The 18376-nt window shown below is 44.9% G+C and overlaps 1 protein-coding gene across 3 annotated transcripts; it reads left to right on the forward strand.

Annotated features, from left to right (window-relative positions):
- The first annotated feature begins 4451 nt into the window (after positions 1-4451).
- Positions 4452-17239, forward strand: LOC310852812 (CD209 antigen-like protein 2). Of its 3 annotated transcripts, none has more exons than XM_083756869.1 (9): positions 4452-4562; positions 6279-6408; positions 7079-7216; positions 8888-8995; positions 10009-10107; positions 12407-12493; positions 13418-13578; positions 16249-16358; positions 16819-17239. In XM_083756869.1, exons 2-9 carry the CDS (start codon positions 6396-6398, stop codon positions 16991-16993), a joined length of 891 nt encoding a protein of 296 aa, XP_083612995.1. In that variant the 5' UTR covers positions 4452-4562; positions 6279-6395; the 3' UTR covers positions 16994-17239. The 3 variants fall into 3 exon arrangements, with proteins under 3 accessions (XP_083612995.1, XP_083612997.1, XP_083612996.1); XM_083756871.1 differs by having other exon boundaries at positions 4463-4583; positions 6281-6408; XM_083756870.1 differs by having other exon boundaries at positions 4471-4583; positions 6277-6408.
- The last annotated feature ends 1137 nt before the right edge of the window (positions 17240-18376 follow it).

Consider the following 18376-nt stretch of genomic DNA (forward strand, 5'->3'; position numbering starts at 1 on the left):
ACCTGAGGTACCACTTTACAGTACAAGTTACACAAAAAGGGCAATAGTGATGTCACAGAACAGGGCTTCCCAATGAGAGATTGATGGCTGTTCTTTGCTGACCACTTCAGAACAGCAATACCTTTTAATTATTAGAAAGCAGGCAGCAGGTGGGTCTGGAACCACTGGTGAGAAGAAATCTCTTTCGGTTTCTGATTAAGTGAAGCAGGAATTTGGAGGAACTCCCTTAGGCATATTTAGGGTGCCTCTCAAGTTACTAGGAGACCACATTTTGGTCACATCCATACCATGCATTCAAAGCACATTCCTTTTCCCCAAAGGATCTGAGGAACTGTAGTTTAGGTAGTTTAGGTAGAAGGTAAAGGTAAAGGACCTCTGGACAAAACAAAAAAAATTCCTTCCAGTAGCACCTTAAAGACCAACTAAGTCAGTTCTTGGTATGAGCTTTCGTGTGCATGCACACTTCTTCAGATACACTGAAACAGAAGTCACCAGACCCTTCTATATAGTGAGAAGGTGGGGAGGGGTATTACTCAGAAGGGTGGTGGGAATGGGTGATTGGCAGATAGCTGTGATGAGCCTGTTGACGACTCTTAACGACTGCAATAGGTCTTACAGAAAAAAGCAAGGGGTGAAAAGGTGAAAAATGGCTTTGTCATGTATAATGAGATAAGAATCCAAGGTCTTTGTTCAGACCAGGTTTCTCCATGGTTTTAAGTTTGGTGATAAGTTGCAATTCAGCAGCTTCTCTTTCCAGTCTATTTCTGAAATTCCTTTGTAGTAAAACAGCTACTTTGAGATCTTGTATAGAATGTCCTGGGAGATTGAAGTGTTCTCCTACTGGTTTCTCTGTCTTATGATTCCTGATGTCCGATTTATGTCCGTTTATTCTTTGGCGTAAGGTCTGGCCTGTTTGTCCAATATAGAGAGCTGAAGGACACTGTTGGCATTTGATGGCATACACAATGTTAGACGATGAACAAAGACCTTGGATTCTTATCTCATTATACATGACAAAGCCATTTTTCACCTTTTCACCCCTTGCTTTTTTCTGTAAGACCTATTGCAGTCGTTAAGAGTCGTCAACAGGCTCATCACAGCTATCTGCCAATCACCCATTCCCACCACCCTTCTGAGTAATACCCCTCTCCACCTTCTCACTATATAGAAGGGTCTGGAAACTTCTGTTTCAGTGTATCTGAAGAAGTGTGCATGCACACGAAAGCTCATACCAAGAACTGACTTAGTTGGTCTTTAAGGTGCTACTGGAAGGAATTTTTTTTGTTTTGACTATGGCAGACCAACACGGCTACCTATCTGTAACTGGACCTCTGGACAGTTAAGGCCAGTCAAAGGTGACTATGGGGTGCAGCGCTCATCTTGCTTTTCAGGCCGATGGAACTAGCGTTTGTCCACAGCCAGCTTTCTGGGTCATGTGGCCAGCAAGACTAAACCGATATTGGTGTGGATATGACCTTGTGCTCCTCACCAGCCTAAGTTGAAGGGGTACTACTTTGATGGGGCCTCTGGCACAGTTTTCAACCCAGCCTTGGCCATCTCCGATTTTGAGGATTCAAGGACCAAATGCCCATGTGTGCGTCTCAGAAGAAGCATGCAAAGCCCAGGGGAGGCGCAGGTATGGTGAACACGGCCAGGTGCAGCTTAGAGGGACCTGGAGCAAAGTAGCCTCTGATGAGCCTCTTACTCGGTCAGGGTTATTTGGTTGTGGGAAGCATTAGCACCAGTCTAGATGCCTGCTTAGTGTCACACAATGCTCACAATATAGCATCACTCTCAGGAACTGTAGGGAATTAATATGGCACATAGATGCAGACATCTGGTGCTGCTTTGATCATTGAGTTGCAGGTGACTCTGGTAGACCCTGAGGAAGGGTCTTAGGCAGTGATTTCTGAGCTCCACAGGGAGCCATCTGTTATATAAGCATAAATAGACAACACATTTCCCCCCCCCCAGAAAAGTCTGCAATATATATATAGATTGAGATTTTATTTTTAAAATGCTGAGTAAGACCATTACAGGCTTTGTGACAAAAGTAATTTCCAGCCTAAAGTATGTCTAGGATTGATTCTGGGATCATTTGTTTGCTAATAAATTAAAACTGTTTTATTGCTGAATCAAAGCAAATTACTACTATCTCGCATTCCCCTGTTCCTTTCTCTTTTTACATTCATTTCCAGAGAGAGGGAGGGAGCGAGAGAGAGAGAAAAAGAAAGAAAGAAAGAAAGAAAGAAAGAAAGAAAGAAAGAGCATTATTCTATGAAAATCATAGCCACACTTTCTTTCAGAACTCTTTCCATAACACACTATAGACCTCTGGATGAACAAGGTGGACTTGTGTTCCAAGGCCCCATGACACTTCAGTTGCCTATGGAGTAAATAACCAAACAAGACATTATATAGGTTGATGGACTTGAAAAGGCCTTCCGACTTCTTAACTCGTGTATGGTGAATCCATAGCAGCACTCCCACAACCTTAACAGTTCTTTGTGATGTCAGCAGAACTGTGCATGGTCCTCTCCAACGAGGTGCAAGTGGGTCTTCTTTCCACTCTTTGACCCACACTTCAGTACTTCCACTTTGTCCATCAGTTCCTCCCTTTTTGAACAGGTCTGAGAGATGATTCCCTTGTTGCATATTCCACCTTCTGAGAAATGAAATTGTCAGTGAGGCAACGGAGGAATTTGTTGGACCTTCCATTCTTGAAAGAGTTTGAATTCCAACAGATATCAGGGTAGTTGAAGTCTCCCATGACTACTATCTCTCTCCTTTTTGAATGTTTGGTTAATCTGCTCTAGGAAGGCATTATCAAAGTCCTCTGTCTAGCTTGGAGGGCTATAGCAGACACCCTCAGTAAATAAGTAAATAAATTTTATTTGTATCCCACTCTCCCCAGCCAAAGCCAGGCTCAGAGTGGCTAACATCATATTAATAAGACAATATGCATAATACAATATACAATATGAAAATAAAATAACATTCAACATTCATTAAAACAATAGAGAATAATATTAAATATCAGCATTTCAAAATTAAACAGAAATCCACACAACAGTTACAATAAGTAATTTCTAAACTCCAATCAATAAAACAACAGCAAACCACAGTGCACAACATAATACAATACAAAATGAGAAGCAGAAACTGGAGGGTGGAGCAAGGCAGGTGGAAGGAGGCCTTGTCTGATGAAGTCTCTCCCCTCATAGTAAGGCCACTGCTCTTTCCCTCACCTACAATTTTTACCCATATACACTCATCCTGCTTTCTATGCTCCAGGTCATGGATCTCGCCACAAGTGTACATATCCTTTACATATAATGCTGCTCCTCCCCCCTTCCTGTTTGCTCTGTTCCTTCTGAACAGGTTATAACCCTCAATTTCTACATTCCAGTCATGAGTCTCATCCCACCAGGTTTCAGTAATGCCTATTAGACCATATTTGCCATCCTGTATGAAGAGCTCATTAGTAACGTTGCATTAATGTAACATTTTAATGTGTATCTGTGTAATATTTTGTCTAAATTGTCTGTTGTTGCTTCTATTTCTGTACACCTCTAATATGCTCCCTTCATTGGAGCACAGACCTTGTGAAGGTGCTCCTCCACCTTTCTTCTGATTACAGGAGAGTTGGAAGCAATAAAATGTTCATGTGCAAAAAACAAAAAAAAACAACAAAACAAAACACCTGTGAGACATTTTTTTCTTTGCCTTTTATACATCCCAGTGTTCTGCTAGACTGTTCTTCACCATTGCTAACAGAAATTAATGAAGTTTTTTTCTTAATGCAATGCTTTCTGGACTCTTCCCACGATTGTTTCTCATTGGAAAAGTAGTACAAGGCCCTATTATGCATCTTCCATTGTGGGTCCTTCAGCAATTCAGCAATCTTGTCTTGGGGCCAAGGCAGCGATGCAGGAATAGCAGAAAGAGAAAAGAAAGGAGGATATTCAGTAGATATTCAGTAGAAGCCATGCAGATTAAAAAGCAAGAGCCTACCAGGTCAAAATGTATTGCTCGCTGAATTACAGTACACCCCAGTACATCATATCAAAGCTGCAATCCTGCAATGAGCCTAACCTCTGAGTAGGCAAATACATGAACATGTTTATTTGAATAGTAGACATAGATCAATTGCTTCGGAGACTCCCAACTTCGATAGCCAGATCTGCTCAGTTTCCAGACTGCCAATTGGAAGAACTCTGACATCGGGGTGGAGGACAGATCCCCTTACACCCCTCTTCCTGTCTTGTGCCAAAGCTCTTTCCTTGCAGCATCTTTGCAAACTGTAGTAACAATTCTTTTTTGGGGGGAAGCAATATAGTAGATATGAAATGAACATTTTCCCTGGGTTTATCCTTTCTGTGCAATTCCTATTAGGCATGGCAGATAGCCAATCAGGAAAGAGCATAAGTTGAGTGGGAGGTGTTCCTAGAATGTAGAAGGCTCTACATCACAAGGAAAGCGGTTCTAGGTATTGGGGGGATGAAAGAAACTCATGAAGAAACCGAGGCAGAGAGAAACTTGGAAGCAATACTGTCTCTACAAGGAAAGGCTATGATATTGTGGTATTTTAATTTCAGAAAAAGGCAACTATGGCTATCGTCCCCTGGTCCTTATGGTGAACATCCCAGGGGCCATAATCTTCATCAGATCTCTCTCTCCAGAATCAAGGACACAGCCCCAACCACAGAGAGGGATATCTGATGTCAGATCCGCACCCCCTACTGCCATGGAAACCTCTGCAGCCCTAGCCCAGCAATGTTAGAGGCTGGGATCCGATGACTAAATGCTAAAAAATGGAACGTTGTTTGGTGAAAGTTTGGTCTAATGTCAGAGGAGGACCATGAGATGACTTGGATCCAAAGGATCCAATGCCTTCTTGTTTAGGGAAGTTTTGTTTGGCGTTTTATTGTGCTTTTAATTTTCTGTTGGGAGCCACCCAGAGTGGCTGGGGAAACCCAGCCAGATGGGTGGAGTATAAGTAATAAATTATTATTATGATTCACACAACATATTCCCAAACCAGGAACTCATGCGTGCCTGCCCACATGTTGGTGTAATTCAATCCCATTTATTTCCCTACCATTGTTTCTAACAGGATGCAAATGGGCTAAAAAAATAATATAAAATAGGGTCTGGATGTGAGCCTGTGGGGCAAGGCATTGGACAAGGTGCTGCAACCACCTTTGGTTCTCCCTCCTGCACACCTCCAAACTCACGTCTAAGGCTTGAGTGGGTGGGTGTCAGGATGCTGTCAGCAGCTCCCGATTGCTTGTCCAGGAAAGTATAAAGACAAGGGAAGGTTTCTTACTTTCCTTTTTTAATTTAAAATTTACAGAGAGAGGCTATAGAACCCAGACTCTTGGATAATGACATTGTCCCAAATGAATCTCAACCTCCCCCATCTCTCCCACTTCCTCATTCTTCATTCATCATCGTCAACATCATCACCACCACCGCCGCCTGTACAAGTGCTGCTAGATGCCCTCTGTCTTTGAGCTCTTTGCTCTCCTACTTTCAAGGTTCCACCATTTGGGGGAGCTGCCAGATGCCCCCACAAGTGGTCCTGCAAAGTGTGGGTGGGGTGGGAATGGATGATGCTCTTTTCAATGCTACAATCAAGCTGCCATGTTTTTAAATAATAAAAAAGCGAACAGGGTGGTGATACAATGGCTACTGCAATCAACACAAGATAATATCACCAAGGCAACTACCTGTAAAGAAACAATAAATGTCAATAAAAATGGCAAAAGTAGTTTCTTTCCCAAATCTGTTTCATCTTGAACTAGCAAACACAGTAAATATTGTCTCCACTTGTGATATACCAGTGGGTCAGTGCTCAGGCAATCCGAAGTGTTGTCGCTAAATCTCTTAATCATCAAGCTGTCAAGATCTATTGTAACAGAACTGCACTGAATTAACACGTAGAATAAGAAAAAATAAAATTAAAAATACACTGAGACTGCATAATTAAAGCATACCTTTGTAGTAAATGATATACAAGAGAACACAGTATGTAAACGGCTTAAAGCAGGGATATATCTACAAGAAGAAATGTGAGACTATAACTAGTCCATTAATACATACATAGTTAATACCCCGTGTCCCACTAATACAAAAATAAATAAATTTACCTGCCCATTTGTGGGAGCTGCCCTACCAGCTGTCCCCACAAGTGGCCCTGCAAAGTGTGTGTGGGGTGGGAGGGGATGATGTTCTTCTCAATACTACAATCAACCTGCCATGTATTTAAATAAGGCAGGTCTGGGATGTTAGCGCTGCAGCTGAAGAACCCACTGCTCTGTGACTCCTCTTTAAACACCAGGCCCTCAGCAGATCAGATGACATGAGGCACCAGCACAATCAACACACATGAAATGGCGGAGGCAGGTAGGTAGCTTCAGACTTTTGTCTTCTCTTCAGGAGAATTCATTGTCTCTAGCCACAGTTCATTCATGGTGGTGGTGGGCCTCCATACTGCTCTTCCAAGTAAGTAAGCAGGGCACCATTTGCCATTCCTCCCTGTACTTGTTGCCAGTGGCGGAGCTTCATGCTTCGGCACCGGGGGGTGGGGGTGGAGAGGAGGCGGGGAAGGGGCTGGCATGCGTCCCGGGGGTGGGGCATGCCACCTGCAGAGGCGTGGCGCCCAGCGTGGGTGGGGGTCTCAGAGGTGATGTCACCCTACCAGGGTCACTTTGCCGGGGGCGGTGCGCTCCCCCTGCACTCCTCTTCTTCCGCCAGTGCTTGTTGCGTGCAGCACTGCTTCCATTCCAATGCTATTATTCCTCATCTGCTAAAAAGTACGTTACCGGTACTCACCTTCCTGTCCGTTGCGGTGAAAATGTGGAACTTACATAATTGACATAACTTAAATTATTCCACCCCACTCATTTGAGTGCAAAGTAAGCACAGTGCTGCTCTGGGCTCCTTTAGCAGAAAGGGCGAGAGAAATCTCTAAAATTAATTAAAAATAAAAATTCATCTACTGAACATTGCTGTACATTGATGGAAACGTGCGTGTGATGCTTCTCCTGCTGCTTCCCACCCCCACCCCAAACAGCAACTGCGAAAACAACAGGAAATGTGAAACCAGCAGCAACAGCAAAGCAACCAACAAGATTCAGTGGAGTCAAGAAGTTATTCCAACGGAATAAAAGTGTACCAAAGGGACCCCCAGGGAAAAAGCCAACATTTAAGGGTCTGTAGTAGCTTGTTGTTCACAGGATGACAGGAAAGCAGAAGAAAGGGAGGTTGGTGGATGGGAAGGATCTGGAACCATTCATGATGGCGACGCGTGGCATGAGTGGCAAAGCCTGACCAGCTGTTTGGGCCCAGAGGTTGAACCAAGCCCAGTGGGGAAGGACACAGCGCATGTGGAATTTGTTGCCACATAGCTCAGTTGATTAGAGCATGGTGCTGATAATGCCAAAGTCGCAGGTTTTGATCCCTTTGTGGGACAACTGCACATTCCTGCATTACAAGGGGTTGGACTTGACAACCCCAACTCTACAATTCTATGATTCTTTGATGGAGTGATGGCCACCAACTTGGAAAATGTGCCGGTCCCGGGGGATTACCGTGCGGCGTGGTCCGAGTCAAGTCTAAGGTCGAGGGTGTGGTATGGGGGCTGTCTGTCAAGGCTGAAGTGGGGTCCAAGGCAAGGAGCCGGGTGAGGTCAGGAACTCTGGCAGAAGAGCAGGACAGGGTGCCGGCAGGAACAGGTTACCAACGATGTTGCTCCCGCAACCTGGGACTGGGCTGGCTGGCTTTTATCTCCTCTGAGGCATAGGGCAGCCCTGGTCCACAGGTGACTTGCCTCCCCTGGCCTGGAGGCAAGCACTCCTCCTACAGGAACTTAGTTCCCTCCGCCTCTCTGCTCTGAGCCTCTGCAGCTCAGGAGAGGTTGGAGGGTTACTTGCCCCAGAGGCAACCTCACCTTCCCCTGATGGGGCTGAGAGTGGAGCACCTGCAGGCAATGGGTCCTCGATCACCTCCGAAGCCAGAGCAGATTCAGCTGGTGTCTGCTCCTGAGGATCCAGCACAGGTGAGGGCCCTTCAGGTTCAAGCCCCAGCCCTGGCTCAGCTGGTCCTGAAGGCGGGGACTCCTGTGGAGGCTGGGATTCCTCAGGTTCAGCCTCTGAATCTGATTCCCAGGCCATCACAGAACACTTTAAGAGGGGCTTAGGCAAATTCATGCCAGATTAGGCTATTGGTGCCTACTAGCCACAATGCATTCCTGGCAGATGGGGAGAGTGCTCCTGTACTTGTGGTGCATCTGACTGGCTTCTGTGAGAACAGGATGCTTGACTAGATGGGCCTTGGGTCTCATCCAGCAGTCAGGCTCTTCTGATGTTCTTAGGAGCAAAAATCTGGTGTTTGAGTCCACTCTCTTGCTGGCTGTGACACACACTGTGTGAAATCCATGTTGCAGATATTAATATTGTGCAGTCTGAAGTGACTGGGTGTCTGAAAAAATGTCCCCTTTTGGAAATGAAGCATTGCACAGGCCCATGAAAATATTGTTCAAATTTTACTAGCAGAACTCTTCAAAATAAAACAGATCCAAATGATACATCCAAATATATTCATACAATGTCTTGTGCTGTTCAGCACAGGCTCAGCACCTTAGAAAATATGAAATGATCCAAACAGACCTAGAAGCAGAGGTCTGTCTATTCCACAGCCTTCATTCCAGCCTTTATTTACATATTCACTCCATGGAGTTTGGACTCAAAGGCAACTTCCTTCAAAATGGAGATTTGCTTGTTGAGCTGAACAGGTTACTGTGAAAATCTTGTTTGTTGGGATTGCAGTGGGATGTTGGCTATGGATGATTAAAGCATCATTTTCTTTTCTCTTGTCCTTCAAGAAAGGCTCATTGGGGCAAAAGCAATCCTCTATTCTCCGTACGCTCTATATGCTGCCATGATGGTTCTTGTGGGCTGCATCGTTGTCTCGGCTATTATGATCGTCTTGTGTAAGTAACACTTGCAGGGAGCACGGTGGAAACCTTCAGGTTTACTCTGATTCTCTGCTTCACTGTCAACCTTTCGAAAAGAGAAGGCGCAGTCCAATCTCTGCCGAGGCCCACTTCCTCTCATTGGTTTCAGTAGGTGAGGTAAAGGCCTGGCTAAATCTTTCCCATTGAAATCAATTTTTTCTCTACTGCTGCCCCTCAATAACCGCTTAAATACTTGGTGTGGACAAGACAGTTACTCCGATGTGAACAAAACTGAAATATACTCAAGTGTGCATTTCATGCTCTTTATTCAGCTCATAGTACTGAGGAATTGAAGTTCCCCCCAAATGTCTGCTTTATATATATTATTTACACAAGGGGCTCCACGTGATTGGCTAATTCTAGGATTCTCCTGTAGGCCAATCAGGTTGCGGATTCACTTCCACCTAGAGCTGGATTGGGTGGCTCCTGCGGACCAATCGGACTGCTGCATTCTGGATCCTATTGTGTTTTTTTTAAAAAAATTATTTAATCATGGATCCTATTGTTCTGGGACCAACCAGACTGCTGCATTCTGAATCCTATTGTTCTAGGACCAATCAGGCTGCTGCATTTTGGATCCTATTCAACTCAGTACATAGCAAAACCCATTGCCTTTTTTAAACTTGTTGTTATCTTTAGCTTGTTGTTTAAGCAGGGGCAATACTAGGATTTATTTCACCCAGGTGAACACCTCCATTTGGCAAACACACCCAATGCACATTTGTGTGCACACAGTTAGGCTCGGAGCCTCAATAGCGTTCCTCTGGAGGCTTCATCCCATGCGAAAAACCTGGCTAGCCCCCTCCCCCCCCTTGTAGTTACGGCTCTGTCTTAAGTGAGCTTTGAAGGCTTCTTCCTGTCTCAGCTTGTGTGGCTGGAGAAATTTACAATAGCCCATGCTCTGCGTGTGAAAGCAAAGCTGAACTTCCACTTGGCATGACTAGTATCAGAACATTTGTATAAATTTCTCCCTCTCACCTTTCCATTAGATAACCGTGAAATGAAAAAAAGAACCATCTTTCTCAAAGGAGTGAATGAGATTTCAGATTACATGGGCAGGAAATATCCGGATCTCCAGAGTTTGGAAGGTAAGCAACGAGTTGCAGCTGGGATGCTGAGCCTCCCCACTCAGCCCCTCCAATCATATTTTCTCCCAGCAGAGCATATTCCTACTGGTATGTCTCTGTTGGGACAGAAACCACAGGATGATGGGTGGGTTGCAGTGGTATATCGGTGGGTAGAATAAGTTTTTATTTTAACTGTCTTCTGCCAGGCATCTGGGAATCCGAACCCCCCCCCCCCCCTGACACACACACACACACAACAGGCAGCCAGGGAAAAATAGACAGCAAAAGCTCTTAAAGGTAAAGGGACCCCTGACCATTAGGTCCAGTTGTGACCGACTCTGGGGTTGCGGCGCTCATCTCGCTTTATTGGCCGAGGGAGCCAGCGTACAGTTTCCAGGTCATGTGGCCAGCATGACTAAGCCGCTTCTGGCGAACCAGAGCAGCGCACGAAAATGCCGTTTACCTTCCCGCCAGAGCGGTACCTATTTATCTACTTGCACTTTGACGTGCTTTCGAACTGCTAGGTGGCCAGGAGCAGGGACCGAGCAACGGGCGCTCACCCCGTCATGCCGATTCGAACCGCCGACCTTCTGATCGGCAAGAGCTTTTGCTGTGGTTTAACCACAGCAAAAGCTCTTACCAATGTCTTTTATTCAATATTCACAGAGAGAGGCTTAGAAAGGCAGCCTCTAGGAGTAATGGCGTTGCTCAGAGTAATCTCCTCCCCTCTTCCCTTCTCGCTTGTCAACAGCCCCACCCCCCTTACAGTGGCTGCTTAAGGCCATTTGTCTCTTAGCTCTCTGCTCTCCTACTTTCACTGCTTTCTGGGTTCTGGGAGAAAGGGAGTCTGGAATGCTTTCTAGTGATAACATGTCAGCCATCTGCCCCAGCACGGCTTCCTATCCCCTTCTCCCATTCTTTCCCAGCTTTGCCCCTCCTCTATCTCTGAGCTGTGACCTTCTGCAAACCACTATTGTAAATCTATACTGTCTTCCTCTTCTCTGAAAGTTTGAGGATGAGGTCTCCACCATTCCTCCTCAGTCCAGTCCCTGATACTGTCTGTCTGTCTCGTCCCTCATCCCAAATGGAGCCCAGGGCAGTAAATTCACCCATACAAACTCTTTTTTTAATGTTTGGGTGGGGTGAGTGCTCTAAAAGCAGTTACAGTTAGGACATCTTTTAAAAAGTACATTTAAAACAATAAAAAAATTCTCTCTACCAGTGACCTCAGGGGTGCCCGGAACAATGTCCTTCAGCCATTAAATGTTTGGGTAAATAGGAATGTTTTCAAATTCCTCCCAAAGAACAATTACAGAGACAGTCTCACAAACAGGGGGCCACCACTGGAAAGGTCCTAGCATAAGATAACATCAACCTGGCAGCCCTTGGCGGTTGCACCACCACAAAGGCCTTGCTTGATGATCATAGGGTCCATGATGGTTGATATTGCGGAAGGTGCAACGTTCGCAAGGAGGATGGTACGTAACGTGAGGTTCCAGTGTACTCGCCTGTAGTCTTGCTGACACAGCCCTATCTAACTTTGTTTACTGCTAACGTCTATTGTGCCTTTGTGGCCTTTGCCTGGATACATTTTGTTCCAATGCTGTTATCAACAGAGCTAAAACAAAAAAAATTCCTTCCAGTAGCACCTTAAAGACCAACTAAGCTCATGGCAGATTTAGAACAACGTTTCCTAAACTCCTACCCACTCAAACCTCTCTTGTACCTGTGATACATTGACAATATTTTTATCATCTGGACACATGGTCAACAGACCCTGGACACCTTCCACCAGAAATTCAATGATTTTCACCCCACAATCAACCTAACAATGAATCAATCTATGCAAGAAATACATTTTTTGGACACTACTATAAAAATACAGGATGGGCGCATAGACACCACCTTATACCGTAAACCAACTGACCGACAAACATATCTACATGCCTCTAGCTACCATCCCAAACATACCAAACAGTCCATTGTATATAGCCAGGCACTACGTTACAGCCGTATCTGTTCCAATTCTACAGACAGAGACTCTCAACTTAACTTAGTTGGTCTTTAAGGTGCTACTGGAAGGAATTTTTTTTGTTTTGACTATGGCAGACCAACACGGCTACCTATCTGTAACATCAACAGAGCTGTTTGAGCTTTATGTGTATAGCTGTTTGAGTTTATGTGATAGGGGGTGGTGGTAATTGACTTCCACTACCTCAAAGCTGAGTGGGGATTGGAACACACACACACACAAAATAAGGATAAGGCTGTAGCTAGTTGCTTGAGATTTCCCTGACTTGAATTTTTGCAATCTTTTAAGATGTTGACAGAATTAAGGTAGCTATGAATTTATCATTGCGGCTGACTGAAGAGAACAAAAAAAATCAGGAACTGCAAGTTGCAATTGGTAAGTTACTCTGAGACTGTGATGCTGAATAATGCAGGGAGAGCCCATTACAAAACAAAAACAAAAACCTGTTATTGACTTTAGAGGGGCGCTGCCAACCTCTGTATCTGCCACTCAACTTAAACTGGTTCCAAAAACCTGTCTGCAAGATGCCAAGCAGTGGAAATCTCTTCTGCAACCACTGCTGTTCAAATGCTGTTCTTTATATATCACACTCAAAAACAGTTCTGAAAGCTTTTAAAATGAATGAGCCACATACAGGTCTAATTTTACAGCAGACCTGGCAGAGCTCACACATACCTCTCAACCTGTGTCTGGTACTTTTGTCTGTCTGTGTAGATTTGTTAGAAAACTGGCTAACAAATTTTCAACGCATGTAAAAAGAGAAACAGAAGAAAATGAATTATATATCTCGGTGAAAATAGGCTAATGTTGTTGGTGGTTAGAATAAACAATCGAATCCTGTTGCACACTTTCCTGCTGCAAACATTAATGTAACTCATTAATATAATATATAATAAAATATACTGAGACTTTGTAGTACAGTGGTACCTCGGGTTAAGTACTTAATTCATTCCGGAGGTCCGTTCTTAACCTGAAACTGTTCTTAACCTGAAGCACCACTTTAGCTAATGGGGCCTCCCACTGCTGCCGCACCGCTGCTGCATGATTTCTGTTCTCATCCTGAAGCAAAGTTTTTAACCCGAGGTAATATTTCTGGTTAGCGGAGTCTGTAACCGGACGTGTATGTAACCTGAAGCATATGTAACCCGAGGTACCACTGTATAACAAGGTCTTGGTATATCACCTGTTTCACATTATAAATAATGCTTAAAGCTCTGCAGAGACATTCAAACTATCTTCTGATGAATATCCTTTCTCTCTCTCTCTTTATTCCTCACATATTTGTGGCTTGACGGAAAGATGACATTTTGGGAAGGCTTCAGCAACATTGGACGGTGTATAACAAGAAGTTATACTTGTTTGATATCTTTAAACCACCCCGAACTTGGCAAGACTGTGCAGATTATTGTGCGGGAAAACCTTTCTCCGGAATGATTAATGTTGAAAGTAGAGATGAGGAGGTTGGTTGGATGCTGGAATGCACACAAAGCAGGGACAACCCATCACAGTATGATGACTACATAGCCTTCAAGTCCTATAACAGCTGCTTCTTGCTCCTCTCCTCCATGAGCAGTAAGAAGTCACATTGACCAGAGGAAACTCCATGGGTTTGTGATGTTTTCTGTAATATCCATTAAGGAGGAGGAGAGCTAGAGCTAGTCACAAAGCAGTTACTCATTCCCCAGTAAGCAATAGTGTGCTAACTCTACCCTCCACCCACTGGCTACACATTGACTGCCAGCATTAAAACAGAAGATTATATCACTTTATTCGGACAGTCACAAATTAAAGTTCAAACTAGATGGGGGTACTGTGGCGATCACACAGGGTCCCCGGTCGTTTGACAGTCTATTGATCCCTGTGCCACCACTGTGATTGCCTATTCGCTGCCACCAACCCGTTTCTCTCGGGTACACACGGAGTCCAGACAGTTGTTAACATTAACAAATAATCAAGTTTATTTTTATAAGCATGAACAAGTTTAAGGTTTCAGTTAATTTTTCTTGTCAATTTCTTAATCGTGGTTTCTTTACTGACCTATACGTTCCTAACAACTTCAAACTGATTATCCCAACTATCTATCTGACTCCACCTAACAGTTCCTCTCACTCCCTCACCACACAGCCCGACCAACCCACAGACTTATCCTCCCTCTTCCCTCTCCAACTCCCAACTGACTTTCCAACAACTCCAACTCTAACTCCTCCCCTTGGGTTCCCACTGGCCAATCACATCACACTCATTTAACCCTTTCCTTATGACCCACCTAGGAGGGCAAACGCCACAGGTACCTTTTTTGGGGGGGAAGCAGCTCCCCAAAGTTGAGGTGAAGAGGTGTGGTGGGGCTGATTTTCAATGTGCCGGCCTGAGGAGGATCTAATTATTTTTCTTACTTAAAAGCAAAGCAATGGCTAAGCAGTGCTCCAGATGTCTGCAAACGAGCGCCTTGAAACTGGCGAAATGGTGCAACGGCAGCTGGAATACTGGCACACAGTTCTGGTTGCCTCACCTCAAAAAGCATATTGCTGGGCATGCAAAACGATCAAGCAGGTGGAGCAATGACTCTGTGAGGAAGGATCACATGAAAGAGGTGTATGCAATTTTGCTTCATGTAGAGGAGGAAGAAGAGTTTGGATTTGATATCCCACTTTATCACTACCCTAAAGGACCGTATAGTTAAAGTCATGGTTTTCCCAGTAGTGATGTATGGAAGTGAGAGCTGGACCATAAAGAAGGCTGATCGCTGAAGAATTGATGCTTTTGAATTATGGTGCTGGAGGAGACTCCCATGGACTGCAAGAAGATCAAACCTCTCCATTCTGAAGGAAATCAGCCCTGAGTGCTCACTGGAAGGACAGATCCTGAAGCTGAGGCTCCAATGCTTTGGCCACCTCATGAGAAGAGAAGACTCCCTGGAAAAGACCCTGATGTTGGGAAAGATGGAGGGCACAAGGAGACGGGGACGACAGAGGACGAGATGGTTGGATAGTGTTCACGAAGCTACCAGCATGAGTCTGACCAAACTGCGGGAGGCAGTGGAAGACAGGAGTGCCTGGCATTCTCTGGTCCAGGGGGTCATGAAGAGTCAGACACGACTAAACAACTAAACAACAACAAAGGAGTCTCAAAGCGGCTAACATTCTCCTTTCCCTTCCTCCCCCACAACAAACACTCTGTGAGGTGAGTGGGGCTGAGAGACTTCAGAGAAGTGTGACTGGCCCAAGGTCACCCAGCAGCTGCATGTGGAAGAGCGGAGATGTGAACCCGGTTCCCCAGATTACGAGTCCACCGCTCTTAACCACTACACCACACACTGGTAGAGAAAGAGCGTAGAGAAAAGTCTTTCTCCTTGTCTCATAATGCCAGAACTTAGGGACATCCAATGAAGCCAAACTTTGGAAGATTCAGGCCAGACAAAAGAACTTCACACAACACATAATGAATTTGCTCCCACTGGAAGTAGTGATGGCTACTAACTTGGATGGTCTAAAAAGAAGTTTAGACAAATTTGTGGGAGAAAGGTATATCAATGGCTAATAGACACAAAGAATATATTATGCTTCCACTGTTGGAGGTATTATTCCACCCAGTACCAGTTCCTGGGAATCCCAGGTGAGGAGAATGTTGTTGCAGTCTCAGTCCTCTTGTAGGCTTCTCACAGGCATATGGCTGGCCATTGTGAGAACAGGATCCTGGCCTAGATGGCCCCATCTATCAGTAATTGATTAGCGTACTTTCTCCTCCAGCAGGAGAAAGATCATGCTTCCACTGGAACCTCCTGGATGGAGTCTTCAGAACCAGAGGAGAGCAATGTGACCTACTGAGACCTTGAGGGAGGTGGCAAAATGGGGTCCTCTGGTGTGACTGATCTGTCCTCTAAGCCTTCCATGAATTTTGTATGCATTGGGGCCTCTTTTCAGACATTTCAAGGAAATATGCACAAGGCAAGGGCAAATCCTGCTATTGTGATGTCCCCCCCCCACACACATTATATCCCCACTAAATATCTGTAAGGAGCTATTGTCTTATTGGGCAAGGGATGTTGTCCAAAAAACATTTAAGAAATATATATATATATATAGCTTTTTTGTTTGTGTTTTCAGTAAATATTTTATTATTTTCTTCTGCAGTTATATTTGGAATCACAACTCAAAGGCTCAACTTATGATTTCTGGATTGGAATGTATAAAAGGGGTCACGCCTGGTCATGGATTGATGCAAACCATCGGTTTCATGAAGCGTAAGTCTAAACAAATTTCTTCTAAGGTCTGGGTTATACAACATTGTGTGTGTGTGTGTGTGTGTGTAAAATGTATATATATGTGTGTATGATTTTTTGGGAAACCAAACCCAGTGGTGGATATATGCCAAGATCCACCACTGGGTTTGGTTTCCAGAAAACCTAGATATTCATTTCAAATTTGAAAGGGAAGTTTGTAAAAGGCTAGGACTGTGTTGTCTTGGAACATGTATATGTTCTCAAGGCACAATGTGCAATCCAGCTTAAAGGCCATTTCAGGAGAAGAAAAGGCGGTGCCTGGCGAGCCATCGCCACAGTTGCCAGACCATGCCGGCCAGAGGATGTGGCTTTGCTCAACTCCTCCAGCTCAAAGAAAAACCTTTCTCTGCAGCCCACACCATCTCCATGCCATAGAAGCCAGCGGACATCTAAATTGATTCATGCTTCCTCTTCTTTTCAGTTACTGGATGCGTGGGCAGCCAAATAACAAGGGCTTTGCACGTCCAGGAACTGAGAACTGCGTTGGACTAATTAAAAATTGTGCTAGCCAGCTGAAATGTTGGCATGATGCCCTCTGCTCTTCTAAAAAAAAATGCATTTGTAAGATGCTTCCTCAAAAGAAGTGGCTTACATGAAACTGGATTCTAATATCTCTGTAAAAAAACAACAACCAATGACGTTGGAAAAAGCCCACCCCCTTTAAAATAAATAAATAAATGCAGAGGCAACTAAAATGGGTGGTTATTCAGCTCAACGCTCTGACATCAGGTCCTAAGAATACATCGCTTCTGCTTTCTTGAGGCTTAAACAAGACACCTTATTTGCCAACTGCAAAAACTTAAGTAGCTTCATGAAATAAAGCATAGAAGAATCCAACCACACTCCATTTGCTATTGTACTTAATTGAGATGAGAATCCTGAAGTTAGGTTGTGAGGGACCACAACCAATGTTGTTGAATCACCCCTCCAGAGATGAGCAGGGCCCTTAAACTCCTCCATCACGTTCCAAACAAAACAAAACAAAACAAAACAAAACAAAACAAAACAAAAGAACCCCTCCCAATTTACTCTGCCTGCTCCCTGTTTGGGTTGGTGTTATCCACCTCCCCCCACTATAGTGCCTGTTTGAAACTGGAAAAGTGTTGGGTCCTTCAGAGCCAAGCCTTCCCTGCCCTCCCTCTCCTCCCAGCATGCTCCCAGACTCAGTGGCGGAGCTTCATGCTCTGGACAGGGGGCGGAGAGCAGGTAGGGGCAGGGCTGGCGTGTGTCCCAGTGGTGTGCATTCTGGGGGTGTGGCGTGGCGTGGCACCCATAGGGGCATGGCATCCAACGCAGGTGGGCGCAGCTATGATGGCACCCCGCTGGGATCGTGCTGCCGGGGGCGGTGCGCTCCCTCCGCACTCCTCTTCCTCCGCCAGTGCCAAGACTACCACTGACATGTACGCTTTCCAATCCTATTAATGCCAGTGCTCCTATGTCTCATAAAAGGGGCCCTAGGAATTCTGGATAATTATATCCACCACGATTGCTTCCTTATTATGTACTTCTGATTTCTAGTTCATCTTCATCTTGATGAACTATCCAGCCTTCACCAACCTAATACCCTCAAGATGTCTTGGACTATGGTTCCCATCAGCTGGGGGCTGTTGGTAGCTGTTGTCCAAGATATCTGGAGGGCACCAGGTTGAGAGTGGCATAGCGTGGGGATGCAGGGGGGGCTGGCTGCACCGGGCGCAACATCTGAGGGTTAGGGTTAGGGGGCACAAATCCACGGGTTAGGGGGCACAAATCCACAGGTTAGGGGGCGCAAATTACTTGCCTTGCCCCGGGTGCTGACAACCCACGCTACGCCACTGCAGGTTGATGAAGGCAGAGCTATATATTACAACATCTTTTAAGGGCTACTGTGATCTTATATCAGCTTTCTTGAACCTGATACCCTCCAGGTGTCTTGGGCAAATAATAATACAGTGGTACCTCAGGTTAAGAACTTAATTCGTTCTGGAGGTCCATTCTTA

This window comes from Podarcis gaigeae (genome assembly GCF_964106915.1).
Source record: "Podarcis gaigeae genome assembly, chromosome: 9".
NCBI classification, from domain to species: domain Eukaryota; kingdom Metazoa; phylum Chordata; class Lepidosauria; order Squamata; family Lacertidae; genus Podarcis; species Podarcis gaigeae.